General features: G+C 44.7%; 2 protein-coding genes across 2 annotated transcripts; one reads left to right on the forward strand and one right to left on the reverse strand.

Moving 5' to 3' along the window:
* The first annotated feature begins 170 nt into the window (after positions 1-170).
* Positions 171-1,379, forward strand: LOC144128965 (tRNA-specific adenosine deaminase 2). The gene has a single exon (XM_077662804.1). It carries the CDS (start codon positions 202-204, stop codon positions 754-756), a length of 555 nt encoding a protein of 184 aa, XP_077518930.1. The 5' UTR covers positions 171-201; the 3' UTR covers positions 757-1,379.
* A 3,735-nt stretch (positions 1,380-5,114) lies between these two features.
* Positions 5,115-17,788, reverse strand: LOC144128964 (methylmalonic aciduria type A protein, mitochondrial-like). Its single transcript, XM_077662803.1, has 5 exons — positions 17,335-17,788; positions 17,147-17,269; positions 15,054-15,224; positions 9,829-10,064; positions 5,115-5,448 (listed from the first exon to the last, which is right to left on the reverse strand). Exons 1-5 carry the CDS (start codon positions 17,636-17,638, stop codon positions 5,158-5,160), a joined length of 1,125 nt encoding a protein of 374 aa, XP_077518929.1. The 5' UTR covers positions 17,639-17,788; the 3' UTR covers positions 5,115-5,157.
* Positions 17,789-17,876: the final 88 nt, after the last annotated feature.

Here is a 17,876-nt window from a genome sequence, read left to right on the forward strand (position 1 = left end):
TGCGACCTTCCAAATTGTGGCGCTGTGGTTTTGAGGCAAATTTATCTATTAAACAAAGCAACTCCAGTATTTCATTATTTTTTTTACAACAATGCTTAGGTAAATCTGTTTTTTTGCAAAAATAAGAAAACTCCGCACAACTTTGCAATCATATGGAACGACTCAGATCCAATCCAATCCATGTTGTGATCATTTGCCATCATGTCTATCACGTCTACCCCATTTGGAGGATCTGCCGATTTCCATGTGATGAGCGAATGTTTCCGCCTTGCAAATGAAGCATTGGCTTCGGGCGAAGTGCCTGTAGGGTGCGTTATGGTGTATGATGGTAAAAGCATTGCTCGGGACAGAAATCGCGTTAACGAATTCAAGAACGCCTGTCGCCACGCCGAGATGGGTTGCGTTGACCAAGTGCTTGCCTGGTGCGAAGAGCGTGGACTCGACTTCGAAAGCGTGTTCCGTTCGATCTCAGTGTACGTTACGGTAGAGCCGTGTATCATGTGCGGTTCCGCCCTGAAGGAGCTGGGTGTCAAACGGATTGTTTTCGGATGCGCAAACGAGCGTTTCGGAGGAGTCGGGTCTGTGCTGAATGTCTTCGACGACGACGAGCATGACACCGAGGTTGTACCCGGCGTTTGGGCCGAGCAAGCTGTTGACCTGCTAAAGAAATTCTACACTGGTGAAAACCCGAACGCCCCGTGTCCGAAACCTAAGGCTCACCGAAAGTCGGAAACAACAGTCGTGGTTGGCAGCTGACGTCTGCCCTTTACACACTGTTCTGAAATGTCATTTGGCGCACTCACGTTAGCGCAGACGTACAGAGCCGAGTGCCAGGCTCTTGAATTCGCAGAGCAGTTTTGAATTTAGGCTGGCCCTTCAAGGCATAGTAAACACTGTGTGGTCTACGGTAGCATTTCGGGCAGCTGAAAAAGGAAACGATGGTGCTCTACGGGAACCAATGAAGTAAAGCAGAGGATGTTGTTAGTTGCGAAGAGTTTCAGTAAAGTAAGTGAATGTGTGAGTGCTGCGATGCCGGTGAAATGAGACGTGCAAGTTGCGGTGAAAGTTTATAAATGGCTCGGTATCTTTGCACTGCTTGAAACATCAGGTGCCTCTTAACATCATCATCTCCTAGTAGCAACTGCTTGCTTCCTAAGCGCAAAAACAGGCAAACTGCAGTGCAGAACACTGTGTAGCCCATAGAAGCCAACCCTGCTTTTGAAAAACAAGCTGCAGTCGTCAGTCCCAGATTGGAAAGAACTTCACACTTGCTAAAAGGTTTCCTATCAATAGCTTGACAAAGCTTCCAACGTATGTTTGATGACAGGGAATAAATGCTTTGTGTTAAAGTTCTGAAATAAATAGCTTGTCCCAAAAATCATTACTTCCTCTTCACTGATGACAAATGCAGCAACAGCAGAGAAGTGTAACACACCGATTGAACAGGGTCACTGATGAAAGGAGGTACGAAAATAAAAAGCTGGTACTGTAGCGATGATGCAAGCCTTCACTAGAGAATGACAGCCTGCCTCCAAACATATTTATGGAAGCTTACAGAAACATTAGCAGCAGTGTGCCCTCCATAGTAGATAACATGTTTTCAACTGGTGCGAGGCTAGACAGTGCGACAGTCCACCCAAAGCACTGAGATATCTCAACTGCACACAAATTGCCATTGAAGAAGAATTGCTACTGCAACAAGCACAAAAACTTTGCACATACAGTTTTTACACAATGCAATTAATGCTATATTAAACAGTCAACACCAACATCAACTGCATCAAGACTAAAAACTGCCAGACAAGAACATTGGACATAGGATCTCTCACAATGCCCTTATCTTTCAATGAACTTGCGGAAACTGCATGTGCATGTATACACAGACACACATATGTGCATGTCACTATTCAACAGTTCATGCAGGGCACCAGCCAATGTATCCAAACCAAAAGAATTCACAACCACTGGGGAAGTGATCATCACCCTATCATCATCGGTCTTCACACCTCACATTTCTGACCTTTACACTACATGTGTTCTGTGATCAACTGGGACAGTTTTCACTCCTGTCTGGACAATATCTCTTCAGATTCTTTGCCAATCCTTGTTCAGCACATACAAACAGCGCTCAACAGTGCTACAACTACCACCTGGACTGATGTTGGTCGACCGGCACCAGACCTCAGCCTTCTTAACATGCGGGTGGCACGCCGTCAAGCCGAGCTGGCTGCTACGCGAGATCCTACTTCGTCGCAGGCACGTACACGGTTGCGCTATCTTACAGCTAAGGCACGCAAATATGAACGTGACCTCTCTCGACGGCAGTGGCATGCGTGGTGCGAACAACTTTCTGCAAAATCCTCGAATGCCTCGCTCTGGTGAACATTCCGTACAATGGAACACGGTCGCTGTTCGACTGACGCAGCAGCAACCGCATGCTTCGCGGCTAACTTGTCGCCAGATGATTTCGCCAAAGAAGCAGCGCGAAAGTTTTTCCCAAAATACGATGCTGTGCCTTCTTCAGCCGCTAGTATGAATATGGCAGGCATCCCAGCGCATGTATATCAAATGCCGTCTGATGTCGACGCAGATGGAATTGCGTGTCCGTTCTCTATGCCTGAGTTGCTGGCTGCAATAGATGATGCGAAACGGAAAACAGCGCCCAGTCCAGACAATATTCAGTACGAGGTGTACAAGAACCTGAGTAGCACTGCACTCCCTCAACTACTAGACACCATGAACAAAGTATGGCTTGATGGCGTCGTGCCCGAGAGCTGGAAATCCGCTGTCGTGATTCCTATCTCGAAACCAACAAAGCCTCCGACGGACCTTGTAAACTTATGATCTATCTCCTTAACTCCTACGCTGTGCAAGCTGACGGAGAAAATGCTAGCCACACGATTGTCATGGTGGCTAGAGCAGCACGGTTTTTATCACCCCGCACAAATCAGCTTTCATCCATATATTGGTACAGAGGACGGGTTGACTGTCTTGGCATCTGCAGTTTTGTTATCTACCCGCAGCCGCAATGTGCGTACCGTTTTAGCGATGGACATTGCAAAGGCATATGACAACATCAGTCATGCAGCCATTCTGAACTCCATTGACATGCTTTATCTCCTTCCGAGAGTGCGTAGTTTTGTCGAATCATTTTTGGAAGGCAGAAAATTTGCAATACGCCTCAGCGGTCGGATCATTTGTTCCTCTCTGTGGCGTGCCCCAGGGATCAGTATTGTCGCCGACGTTATTTAATATTGCTTTCATCCCGCTGGCTTGGCGCTTGCATGACATCCGTGACATTAAATTTCTTCAGTACGCTGATGACATCACGGTGTGGAGTACTCACCAAGATTTCCGTACTCAGGAGGCTGCCCTTCAATCTGCCTTGGATGTTACGTCTAATTGCGCATCATCCATCGGACTTCAGCTATCCGTGCATAAAACAACATACACGTCGGTCGCCAAATGCTGGGGACGCTGTAAACTTGCTGCAAGTCCAATCCGTCTTTGTCTATCAGGAACCCCACTACAGGAAAGTCCGAGTGTAAAAATCCTTGGCTTAATGATTCACCAATCAGGATCAGCGACTGCATGGCTTTCTCAGGCAAAAAGGCAAGCTGTTCAGACTTTGGGTTTGATTAGAAGAATTGTTCCTAAAACAGGTGGCGCAGGCTCGTTTATTGCACGGCAGTTGGTGAGGGCAGTTCTGCAGCCACGTATTGTTTATAAGGCTTAGTCTCAACATCTTACAACAGCCCAATGGGATCGCCTTGAAGTCGTGAACTGAGAGGCTATGAGGGCCATTACGTGCATTCCATGCATCACACCGGTCATAGCTTTACAAAAGAATGCGCAGCTCAATACCACTGATGAGCTGGTGCAGCAGCGCCGTGATGTGCGCAGCCTTAAGGCCAGGCTATCGCACTTCACACATGCACTGAGGACTTATGCAACGTCGCACTCCATTCTTCAGCCGCCAACATCAGTTCTTCCCCCATGGAAGTTAGCACAGCTCAGTGACAAGCCAAAAGATAATCGCCGACCAACATCTGCTGATTCAGCATCATTGCTTCGCCAGAAATTTGAGGAACAAGATGCTTGCCTGCCTGAAGGATCCATTGTTGTCTACGTAGACGCAAGCATACAAGCCTGTGAAGCAACAACAGCAATCTACTGCCCATGCAGACCTGCCATGAATCAAACCTCTAGGTTTCAGCTTACGGAACCCCCTTCGTCCTTTTGTGCTGAGCTCGTTGCAGTTCAAGAAGCACTCTGCTCCGTGGCCGCCATAACTATGCTCCCTGCGGCCCGCATTGTCATCTGCACTGACGCCCTTCAAGTTGTCTGGTTGCTACGACGTGTTAGCCGCTGTCCAACGGTATGTCAGGACATCCACCGGCTCGCGGCACGCATCCCGCAGCCAGTACATATTGAGTGGCTCCCACGGGATCTGCTGACCTCTCAAAGCCAGGCAGATTTAGCAACCTGCCTTGAGAGTCCAGACTCGTAACTGCCCCGGCTCCTTCATTTGGACAACTTTACCCTCCTTTCATCAAGAAAGGAACTCCTCCGGCGCCGCGCACGTGCTCTCATCCCTCCGTGTGCGGTAACCCTCCCCCGCGGTCTTACCCGTGCAGAGGAGGTTACGCTTAGGAGGATCCGGGTTGGAGTTGCCCTCATACCTGCCGTCACTCGGAAGTGGCCTCAGTACCGAGATTTGTTTCCTCGGCCAGGCTGTCCGATATGTAAACACGAGGACATTGAAGCCAGCATTCGTCACTTACTGTGGAGCTGCCCAGCTCTCAAGCCTACAAGGATCCGGCACCTGAAGGTAGCGGGTCTTTCACCAAGCAACCCTGCTTCATATATTGCCTGGATGCAGGAACCATACCATCGTTCTCTACTAGATTTCATCAAATCAGCTAGCCTTTTTCCATTCATTTAATCATTACTACATCTTTCATCACACCTTCACCTATCATTGATGCCCTGGGGCAATAAATTTCGCTTAAAAAAAAATTCACAACCACATACTGAGCTGAATGTGTAGTCAATAATGGTACGGAACTTGCTCCGCTGTGCCTATTTGTGCTTTCTAAAAAATTCTGCCTCACTTACAAAACTTAAGATTTCATTTATTCACATGTTTACAGTTCTTCAGCTGTCTCCTTTAAAGAAATGTGACATTAGCTGGTCGCAGGCATGGCCAGGTGTGACTGTTTCATCAATAACTGCTTTTTCCAGCTCGGCTGTGCAAGCAGCAATGTCGGGATGACTGCGGAGCCGACGCTCCAGTTCCGAGCCCACGTACGTCCACAGCCAGCGTACACGCTGCTGCCGGCGACGATTGTCCAGCTCTCCAGAAGGTTCCAGAACTTGCCTGTACTCTTGCACAACATTCCACAGTTCAGAGATGCCTACATTGGCCTTTGCAGACACTTGGAGCACCTGTAAATGATGACCATTCCATGTAGATGCAAACATTAGTCTACAATAAATGTAGGACTACAAAACATTACCATTCGCTGGCGCCATAATCTTGCAACTTGCAATTGTGGAGAGGAACACCACCCTCGCATTTTTTATAACATGCCAGGTAGAGACTTGCACATGCTGTAACTGCTGCTTAATGCAGCAGATTGTAAAAGCTATTAAAATGTACTGACAACAAGGCTCTCATGTCCTCCAACAGCATTAAGGGAGTATGGACACCTAATTTTGGTGGCATGTTTTCTTCTTTATAATGATGCAGAAGTGCAGAAGACACTACTATGCATGAATCACATCGTGACATTCGCCTACGACCGCTAAATAATTTATAATCGATTTTTTTCTGTCATGCTTTTTCAGTTTAGGTCTCAACAGCTGTGACGTCAGAGAGTACTTTTGTGTCACGTGAGGCATGGAAAAATATCCATAAAATCACTGCTTCATCGTTTTAATTTACTGAAGTGCTGAAGCCAGCCTTTCTCAAAAGCCGGAATGACAACGAATGAGGAAGCAGCGATTATATTGAAGTTTTTTCACGTCTCACGTGACCAGTAAGTACAAGTTGACATCACAGTCCTCATTCGGCTGTTGAAACCGAGACAGCATGAAAAAGAAATGCGATTATAAATTATGTAGCGGTCGTAGGAGAGCACCAATTGGTAATCCACATATAATAATGTCTTACTTATCATTACAAACAAGAAAACGCGTACCCAAAATTTAGGTGTCTATACTCCTTTAAGCACACACAAAAGAGCCTTCCAGAATCAACAGAAACAAAAGCAAGACGCATGATGGAGGTTTGAAAGTCATCATCATCAGCAGCAGTTCAACTAAATCCACTGCAAGACAAACGGTCCTGAATTCACCTCCAATTAACTCTGTCCTGAATCAGAAGTGACTGCCCTACGCCCACAGATTTCTTAATCTCACCCCCCCTGCCACCCCTGCTATGTTTGTCTTCTCGTAATCCACTCCGTTACCCTGAGGGACCATTGTTTATCTGCTCTCTGCAATATATGCCCTGCCCATGTCTATTTTCCTCACCCTGATTTCAGCTAGGATATCATTAACTCGTGTCTGTTCTCTAACCACTCTGCTTTTTTCCTTTCTCTTAATCCTTTGTGCAGCAGCAGGACACGTGCCCCACCTGCTTCAAGTGCCAACACAAAAAAAATGATGCACCTACACATCATATTATTGCATACGGAATACTACCAAGCTATCAAAGAAGCCATTCAGTGCGTTTTTATATTTTGCAAGTAGGCCTCATTGGTGCTCTGTGCTTTTACAAGCGTAGGCGCACTGTTTAATGCAGCCTTAATTTGGTAGGAAAAATAAATTTTGAAAATCATTTAGTTTTTGAGCCTTTTACATTACTCAATTGCCTCGTAATATTTCTTGAAGCAATTTCAATTCCAATACAAGTTGCCTAATATGTCCAAAAAGCTGCAGTAAGGATATGCAGCACATTTGAGGTTTTTTCCAAGTTATAGGTACAAATGTGTACCCCTTTTTTCAATGAAAGTAGTTGTAAAAGCGACTTGAAAGTTATGTCATTCAATTCGTAGAGTCTTTCTGAGTGCAATTTCACCATTTACATGTATGTGAGACGTGCACACAGCTTGCACTTTATTGAAGAAGGCGCAGCTTGTGCCTTATAAAGGTGCAAGCTGCACCTTCCTCAATTTGCCTTCCAAGTGTTTTGGTTGATTTTTCAAACCTCTTCCCCAAATGCGAGTGCTACCAAGATATAGCAATTGCTATAAACAATTTAATATTTGCAATGGCCTAATTTTCAAATTTTTTCTAATTGCAAACAACTTGAGAACTGTTGGTTCCACAAATAAAATGCCCAAAATGTCAACCTTTTGTTCTGTGACAGAATTTCTTGTTGGTCAGTACACTGTTCCTATGTACAACTATAAGTAGTAAATGTGGCGGCAACTCCACATGGGGGTGTTCTCGTTCCAAAGAGAATGTGCAGTCATTTCTAGAAATGGCCCTTTTCGCTGCTCACTGCTGAAGCGCTCAGTGGGTGCTGAGAAGCGTACCAAGGGCAATATTCCTGACCTGCTGTCCAAGTTTCTGTTCATTTACTTTGCGCCTCTGGTCGAGCACTCCTTATTCCGAGCATAAAGGTGTCTGAGTACTTGATAGCTTTTGTGGGTGAAATCCTGTATTTAGCAAGGTGAGATTACAAACAGAAGGGGTGTTTAGGTCCTGTTTGAGGCTGCGAAATTCAGGACAGTGTTCCAATTCCTTCTGAGAATGTCCTTTCAGGAACAGCATCCATTACAGTAAAAGCTTGTTAATTCACACTCCGAGACACCAGAACACCAGAGAGAAGAGCGAACGGGCTTAGTGGCACTTAAACAGCGAGAGGAAAAAAATAGAAAAAGAAGCACCAGCGACACGCCAATCAGCATCTAAAATGGTGCTCAGCCGCCATTGCTGCGGGATAGCATGAAGCTCAGGAAAATGAAACCGAAACTAAGCAATTCGACTGTTCTTGGAGACTGAGCCGTTATGAAGCCATTTGTTCATCCTCAGGCTTGCCGTCACGCACAAATCAGGTGTGCGCGGGCGACATTCCACCGTGGAACTCTGGTTTTAAGTTGGGCTATTTCGATGATTTCTTGCCATGCCGGTCAAACCTGGATGCAGCCTCCTTGGGAGCCTGTTCAAATTAACCGGTGCGAGTCCCGTAGTGTCGAACCAGGACCAAGCAGTTCAAATTATCCGGATTTTTGAATTAATGAACTTTTACTATGCTCTGTTTTCTTTCTATTTACTGATGAGTTAGAGTCAGTGCCACAAAAGGAGCACTATGGGACCTGCCACTTCTACCTCGCAAAATTTAGTGCCTGTATAACATTTTTAAACTGCGACTTTAGTTGAATTTGCGAAATATTGAACTCAGAACAAATAGGCTGTTTGCAGTATATACCTTTCTCTGGAGGGATGGGTATTTTAAGCTGCTACCCATGAAAGTCTTGCTGGCATGAAAATATTGCCGGCATCTCTTACTCAGCTCCAGGAGCTGCACATATATGTGTAGCAGTCCTGCAGTGAGGCAGTTGTGTTTGTTCTCACAGTTCATCAGGACAGACTGTGTCTTTCCAATTTAAATACTTAACAGCCCAGTAAAACGCAGATTTTTTACTCCTTTTATCATCCTATACCATGTGTTTCTGGGAAGCCTGCAACTAAAAATAGGCTTTTTGATGCAGAAAGATGCCTTATTCCACAAAGTAATACCAGTGCTAATAGTTAACTTTTAACTATTACTGAACAGGCACCTGGCTGCAATTAGGAATTCGTACCTTACCATTCGTATTAGCCATATTTGTTTAAAAAATTTTGAAAACTTGATTACCCTAGGCACTGTGGCTATGAAAGTCTCACACCTGTGTTGCCCTCAAAGTGACATCTACCAGTGAACATCACACCCAATTATGGTGCACATGCCACGTGACCTTCTCGTAACCACTTCGGCAGAAGCAGTGAGCAGTGGTGAGTAGTGCGGGTGTGACAGAGGAGGTCACGTGGCACGTGCACCACTGAGTGACGCCACTTGATGGACATCGCTGTGCGCACAGTCGGCGTGTGATTTTTGAATTGCATGAGAAATGGCCAGAACTTTCTGAGCCACAGCACCAAGGGTAATCATGTTTTCAGAAGTTTTCAAAAATAAATGCGGCTATTACTAATGATCAGCTACGCATCTCTAATTGCAACCAGGTGCCTACCTCCTTTCTTATGCAACTAGAAGTCTATCTGTAATGCCTAAAAAAATAACAATAGAATTTAGTTGACCATCTTCTAGCCAATATGATTCATCTGCTTTCTGACAAAAAAGCCATCTTTCCGCATCAAGAAGCATATTTTTAAAAATTGGTTTCGGGTTTCCCTGAAGCACCTTGTTAATGGCTTCCTAGCATAATAGAATGGAATCAAGGTTGCCAAACTATCACACTGTAAGCTTTGCACTTCTCATGTATTACATTCTGTTTACTCATTTTAGCTATGTATACTTTCCAAACACAATAATTCTCCTCTAGTGGATAGTTGAAAAGATGGAAATTTCCTGACACCTGCACACTCACTACCTGAAGTCAGTTCTGTGGTTTGCTAGAAGAGTAAATGTTGCAGCGCTCAGCAATGCACCAGCTGTTTGCTGCAATGGCAACAAAAAGTAACATAACAACCATGTCTCATACGAGTTCTCAATGTGTTTACATCCCATATTAAATGCTCAAGCAGCAAAAGCACTTGCATAGCATTCTTATCGTGCAGCGCCCCGTTCAATGCTGTCACAGAGGAGTGAGAACCAACCTTGGGCCTCCAGTGGTGGCTCCGGGGCTTCATGAACTTGAGGGCACTGATGTACTCTGCGGCCATGCGCCTGACCTCTGGGAGGTGGTCACCGTCAGCTTTTGTGACGGCGATAAGATCAGCCATTTCCACAATTCCTCGCTTAACTCCCTGCAGTTCATCACCACCGCCAGGCGGGATCAGCAAGAGGAACAGGTCCACCATGTCTGCAACCATGTACTCGCTCTGCCCCACGCCTATGTGCAAGGCAAAAAAATTGGAGGCAACACTTAAGCTCCGCCTTATGGGCATGACATGATAGCGTATAATGAGTTAATCCCCATATATGCAGAAGGTCATTCTCTACTTTACATTCATAGACCTCTGGGAGCCTTCATACCCCTCCTGGTGCAGTGATTAAGCAACGCGCCACTGCCCTGCGATGGCAGGTGCTCCAAGTGGTGGGCCTTGTGCGGCCTGGGATGCTCTTCCCAGGCAGCCAATGACTAGGTTAACTGCCACCTGCCACGGTCGGCAGTTGTGATGATGCCGCAAGGCCACATAGCCTAGGTGGCTCACCTGCCTCCTAGGTTGCTCTCTGGGCGCCACCTGCCAGAGTCATGCTCGTAATATTTTCCTCACAACCGCCGACAAGGATAACGCCAACAATGCCGACACCGGATTTTCTGGTGAACGGGGCCTTTACGCTACTGTGTTAATACACAGCATACGATGTTAAGGTAGTAGCCACAATGTTGAGGCCACAGCACTTTATGAATGTGTGATGATGACTTTTCAAGAAATAGGAGTGGCAAAGAGGCATGTTAGAGACATATGGCGCCCAATCACAGTCTAATTTATTTGGGAAATGGAATGTGCACATGCAGGTATAATGGGCAGCATTATCCAGACAACATTCACAAAACTCGCATGCTGGCATAGATTTGAGGATGTGGCTATGCTGATGCCATCAGTGCAAAATCTTTTAGTGTGCCATTGATTTGATGCCAGTGCACGCTTTGTTCCCTGATGCGATAGTTGTGACTAGGCAGTGCCACTACACTGCTCCTTTAAAGAGCATTCAGTCTTAAAGTGGCCGGCAGTTCATTGAATCTTCAAATGAAGAGAATGTATGGCATGATAAAAAAGGATGTAGTAACAGCATCAAATGGAACACGAACAAGACTATTGAAATGGAGAAAACAAAATGAGAAAACTGCAGTTGAGGGAGGCTGACTTGATATTCATTTCCATGGTGTGAAGAACTATGTGAAGTGTTAACAGACCCCATTTATACTTCTGCTCCGGCAGCTATTATTTTGGCGTACTTGTTTTTGCATTTCATTTGTCCTGTTTGTTTCCTTTGATGCTGAAGACAACCTATTGAGGAAAACTTGTTCAGCTGTGCTGCAACAATAACGATGTTCTCAGTACAGCGAAGAGGCCATCATAAGGCATGCTGCGGAAACCAAAATTGTGGAGTTGGACAGCACCAAGGACGGCACGTTATGGGATGAGAAAAATGCCTGAAAAACAGCCAATGATGATAGCGGTGGTGGAATGTTCCTCCGTGTTCATGAAGAGTCTTCGCATGACCACCTAAGCATAGCACTTAGGTTTTGGCCTTTCTTCTCCGTCAACCTGCATTCAAGGACGTTTTTTCAAGATTTTTTGGTTTTGCGATTTTTCCAGGGTCAACATACTATCAATGTTGGCTTGCTTAGATTTGAGTAAATAAAACATTATCTAACAAGCTTAGTGAAGGCAGCACAGGATGCTTCCCACCTGGCTGCTCATTTTGCGACTCACAACTGGCTTTCTGATGGCATCATTAGCCAGTGGCACGGTAAGAAGTTGTATACCCACACTAATCGTGCTGCAACATGCATCCTCCACTCCAGCTGCATTGTTCATGAGAACCACGAGGCACACACAAGTACAATCCCCTTTGGCCAGAGAGCAAAAAAAGAATGTAACTGAACTCATCGCATGAACAGTTGGTGCTGGTCAGTGGATGTGTAAAGTGAGATAGTCCTCCTGGATATTGCTAATGTCATATGTTCACAGCTCGTTAGCAAAGCCGGCCACTGCAACAATTATCGCGCAGGTGAAGCTGGCAACTACACAAAGTCCCAACTGTTGCCCATCTTGACATCCGGGTTCAAAACCATGAAGAAAATGCGGAACAACAAGAGTGGACACAGCTACACTTACAAATACCATGCCAGGTTTTCCCGAACTGGGCAAATTAGCTCTGCTGAGTTGTCTGCACCAAAAAGAAGAGAGAGAGAGCAAGTCTAGATTACCAAACCCAAATATATGCACGCCTTCCCACCTCTCCAAACCCCTAATTTAATAATTAATAATTGGTTTTTTGGGGAAAGGAAATGGCGCAGTATCTGTCTCATATATCCTTGGACACCTGAACCTGCACGCGCACAGTAATGAAAGGTAGAAAGGAGGGAGTGAAAGAAGAAAGGAAGAGAGAGGTGCTGTAGTGGAGGGCTCCGGAATAATTTTGACCACCTGGGGATCTTTAACCTGCACTGACATCACACAGCACAGGGGCGCCTTAGCGTTTTTCCTCCATAAAAACGCAGTCGCTGCGGTGGGGTTCGAACCCGGGAACTCCGGATCAGTAGCCGAGCGCCCTGATCCCGGCTTGAACCAGATGCAGCGGCATACGATCCAATGCAGGCCATGGCCGGATTGAAACCTCTGTTGTGCGCTGACAGGAACCAGGACATCCACCGCAAACGGCCCATGTGACTGCGAGCGCCCTGATCCGGAGTTCCCGGGTTCGAACCCGACCACTCATGTTTTCATATTATTTTGATGACATATCTGTTTCTGACATGACTGTGCTGAGATAAAAAGATTTATTTTTTAAGTGAACACAAACCGTACTCATAAAGCAAGCTCTGCTGAATGTATATTTGCCCAATGCTCTGTGTTCATACCAATGGACATGCTACCTCGATTTGTTGCAGAAGTTACCAGCCCAGCTTTACACAAAACATAAGCAACAGGGGTGTCTGGCAGCGGCCGTCTCAAAACTCTTGCCATGTGGAGTGTGACTGAGCTACACACTGACTCAGCCTTTCTATAAAAGCTGATGCGCCCGTTGCACTAGTGCAATTGCTGTTTATATGTTTATTTCTGCATAGTGACCCTTCAGTGTAATTCAGTTTATCAAATGCTGGCATCTGCTGATGAGCCATTCACCAGAGGCAAGATAACAGAAATTCTTTACCAGTAGCTAACCAAAACCTCAGCCTCCCTCAACCTCTCACAGGAGTTCCTTGGCACTTTTCAAAACCAGAGGGTTCCCAAATGCCAGAAAGTTAGGGAGCCCCTGCTGCACGCCTTTCTCTGAAGCTCTAAAGGAGCCTTAGAACGCTTCTTGAAGTGTTGCTAATTATGCCATATATGAATTCTTAATGTGATGTGGATAAAGATGCAAAAAGAATTATAGAAATTAACATCCACAAACAGAAGTCACTCAATTAAGAAATTTCAAAATACAAGAAAGCAAAACACTTTCCTCAATTCGGTTTTCTAAGGGCTTAAACATAGATTTCCCTCTTCCGATGATGCAATTATGCACTGTTCAAATAGCCTATCTGCACTGCTGATCTAGTGGTAGTTTGCACTCTATGGTTGCCTATTTGCTGTGGCACACCTCACAATGCTTTGCCGCCGTATTTCTGGCAATCTGTTCGTTCAATATTAGGCACGATCTTCTACAAAGAAGCAGTATCCTGTGGATGACTTCTTTCAAGAAGGAGGGGGGTACACCAAGAAAATTCCTAGCTGCACTTGTCCACTGTCTAGTGCTCCTGGTAACAATGAAACCAACAACCTTCAGGTCAATGCAGGAGGCCTCTGCAGGTGTGAGTGTGCAACTTGTTGGCACTGCGTCATATTGATATTATCGCTATTTGTAACCAGTGCGCATCATTAGAATGTGAAAATAAACAGAGCAGGCCCCTGGAGTAGAAGTGCACACTAGTGCCTGTACTGGCATTTTTTGTATTAGTTTTGCAGTTTTCTTGGCACTTATGCATGTTGTGTACTGGCTTAGTGCAAAAAAAATTATGAAAATAATGTAACATGTTTGGATTAACTGAGAAATTTCAATCACTAGGAGCTCACACAATGATTTCAGGCAATTCATATGTTTGGCTGAAAACACGTTCCTGGAAGTAATACTGCCAGTGTTTCTCAAAGTAACCAAAGAGTATTAACTCAACATCAGGACAGACGCTAACAGCACAACTATGTCCCACTCTACACAACCATAAAATGAACCAGACATGCTTAGCTTCAGTGATGCTTCATGCTGCAATATGAAATTTCCTCAGACCCAAAATTCTCTAGTGTGACTATTTGAGATGCTAATGTCATGTTGAGTACACATGCTAGTTCTGTCAGAGATGTAAATGATTTCCTTCACAAAAAATGCCACAGCCCCCAAGTTCCTTCGCACCACCTTTTGTATGGGCAATGGCAATGGGCCCCTAGGCTACCCTGCAATTTGAGGCACCTTGTCATCTTTGAATGCCCCAACAAGGGGCAGGCAGCTGTAACAGGCATCTCTTCCCACGCTAGGGCTTCAATATAGAATACACACTGCAATTTTAGGCACAATTTTTTTTTGTGCAGAGCTGCATGTCATATGCAAATATTTGAAATAAAATTTGTTTGCTCAGAGTCATGATTCACTTATATTTCGCATCAGCAGCATTAAAATGATTTTTGTCAAAAAATTCAAGAGAAACTGCACAGCGAGACACCATCTGCATTGCATGGATGATCAAGGAAACACCAAACAGCCTAAAACTCTTTAATGACAAAGCTAAACCAGGAAACTATCTTTGAACAGCTGAAAAAATGTATTTATTTATTCAAATACCCTCAGGGCCCGAAGGCATTAAAGAGGGGAGTGGGAAGGACATACATTAGGTCAGATGCAGTGCAGCAGAAAATCTTTTTAATACAAAAATTGCAACAGTTGAAAAAAAAAAAACTTTAATCATTCAGTAAGGAGTGACCTATGCAGAGTGCAACAACTGGTACACGTAGGTGACCCCATGAGAATAAAAACTACAGGAAGCAAATTTATACAATTAAGCATGTATACATTTGCACTAGTTACAGAACATGCACAAGCCAATGAAGTATGGATTAATTAGCTTATATGTTTGGCATGCAAAATCTAAAAGGTCGGTTTCAGTGAGACTCACCAACAGTCTCCACCAAGACCACATCGTAGCCAGCACATTCACAGAGCTGGATGGCATCGCACGTGGTACGTGTTACCCCACCAGAATGGCCTCTTGTTGGCGATGGCCGAATGTAGGCATTAGGGTCCCTGGTCAAGTGGGTCATTCGAGTCTTGTCTCCCAGCAGAGAACCTGAAGAATATTCATGCGGTGACTTAAAACAATCCAAAAATGCCTGGCTAAGTAAGGTGCACTAAAATTATGTGCAGGGTTTTATGTAGTCATCTTGGCAGAAACCATGGGGGTGCAATGAGCTTAAGGAAGCACGAACTTCCCTTTCCACTTATCAACTGTAGGCACTTGGCCAGAAATGAAAACAGTTCAGTTTCCCAAAGGTAGCCTTTATATACTCCACATCATACTTAGCATGCCACAATGTGGAAGGTACACAAACAATGCAGTTGTAAAAAAAAAGTACCAATCTATGCATACAACTTCTATTTTAGTCCAATGCATTTAGGGGAATCCCTCAAGGTTTCAATTAAGAGAGTAATTACTCATTCGCATCCATACCTGAGTACAGCCACACAGCTGCAAAGGAAAGCTAAAAAACTTTCTCAGGAACTATGCAGTACTCAAAACAAAAAATATATCCACCTTTCAACTGCAAGTTACTCGAAAACCTGTTTATCTTTTCTCTGTAGCCATATAGCCACGCACAAATGGATGCTAATGTACAATCACTCCCTTAAATTTGCTTTTATTTAGCCATACCTTGACGAAAGGAATAATGAAGAGCTTAAAGAGCACAATATGGAATGCTAAAATACAAGTGCTGCAATGTAGATAAATTCCACGTTGCTACGGCAGTAACCATTTGCTGTGTAAAAACTATAATGGGTTTGGTTATTGCTTAGTATCAGCACTGCCTTTGATTCTTTTCTCTGAACAATGAGCAGATATTATCATAGCCAGTAGGCTGCTGGCTTCAGTAGCGTGCAATGTCTGAAATGGTTTATAATCTATTATAGCTAGAGAAAAATTCATCATTGTGTTTGAATCAAACCATGATTGCCAAGCTAGAGCACCTGCTCAAGCAACTGAGCAACCAAGCTAAAAAGTCCTGTTGTTAAGCTTTCCATTCGTGAAACTCCTCATTCCTTGTAGAGGGTTCTGCAGAGATTCCCACAACTTGTTGGCAGTAGAATGGAGGCTACAAGTACTGGGCGACAGCTTCCAGGCCTGCGTGATCGGCTCATAAACATGCGAGAACAGCACACTTGAAGAAGTCTACACATTGCACTTAGAGCTTCAACTGTGCTGCCAAGAACTTGTAAAACAGTGCAGAGGTGAACGTAGCTCTAGTCTATCAAATGGAAAGCTGAGAACACAGTTTCCTGTTTATAAGCCAAGTTGGCAGTAATACTGCCCTGGTTTCGTGACTGTCCTAGGTAGGCTCAATACTTGCACCCTAAGAGTTTTTATTCAATAAGCTTTCTTCGGAGAAACTGAGCTGGTTTTTCTTGTAGCCATGCCCATGACATGACATGCCCAAATGGATGCAATGCGAAGATTTCTTTACAGACATTGAAATGTGCCTCCAACAAGACGCCAGCAGTAGTGTTAATCACCACTCATGCAAGCCCAAGAAAAGTAATGTAGCGTGTGCAAAAATTTGACACTCGGTGTGTTTCAACATGCACTAAATCATTACATCTTACACCCAGCAAAAACAGAAAACAGGCCTTTCACTAAACTTAAGGATATCTAGCAAACATTGCTTTGCAACTAATGGAAAACGCTCTAACTTATGTCCTTTACACTGCTTTAACAGTGAACAAAACAGATCTAGCAGGAGGGCTCCATTCACAAGAAACCGTGAGGAAAAAAAAATTGAGAAAAAAGTCTGAAAAAAGAAGTTGTTAAATTAATTACATTTTGCTGCACTGTGAGATAGCGCGTTGCACTGACGTCCACATCGATACTATATATATTCATAACAAGAAATTTCTTGATCAAACTCTCCTGTAAAGTTCTCAGTGCATGCGATGATGTATACAGTGCATCACACACGAGAACATCTCATTTCATCACAAAAACCCAATGCAGCTTACCTCCTGTCACAGCTGAAGATGGATCCACAGTGAGCACAGCAACTTTGTGGCCGGAACCGGTGAGGAATTTTCCGAAAGTTTCGATGAACGTCGACTTTCCAGTGCCAGGCGGTCCCGTGAGTCCTTTTTTGAACAAAGAGAATCTGTTAAAGAAAGCCCAGAGGAATGCCCAACGCAGCACTTCGTACCCATCCGAAACGAACCCAGCTGGCGATCCTTCCTGCGTGCCTTATTCTCCTGAAGAACCAGCTGTAGCAAGTCCTGTGCCTCTTCGTGGTCCTTGCGAGCTGTTGATTCTATGAGTGTGATGGACTGGGCAAGGGAGGCTCGATCGCTAGCCACAAGCCCTTCGAACAGTCTTCGAATGCGCTCCGATTCAATGGCCTGAGTCGCTGCAGAGACGCGGCTTCCTCGGTTTGTGAGAAACTGGTTCAGGCGCAGTGGTCTACGCGTGAACCGATAGGCCCTGGAAGTGACTTGACTGAGCAACATATTCTTAGCCTGGTGTCAGATCCCGTAATGCATGTCAAAGTCCCAAACCAATTAAACAAATGCACAACTAATTGGCCTTGTTTCAGCCACTAACTTTAGTTTCAGCAGCAACTGCAGCAGCAGCAGCCGCCGCACAGCGATGCTACTGCTATCGATTTGGCTTACAGAACTCCGAAATATTCTACTGCTATGTTTGCAATAATTTCAATTATAAATAAATAAAAACTAACTTATAATA

This window comes from Amblyomma americanum, chromosome 4 (genome assembly GCF_052857255.1).
Source record: "Amblyomma americanum isolate KBUSLIRL-KWMA chromosome 4, ASM5285725v1, whole genome shotgun sequence".
In the NCBI taxonomy this organism is placed as follows: domain Eukaryota; kingdom Metazoa; phylum Arthropoda; class Arachnida; order Ixodida; family Ixodidae; genus Amblyomma; species Amblyomma americanum.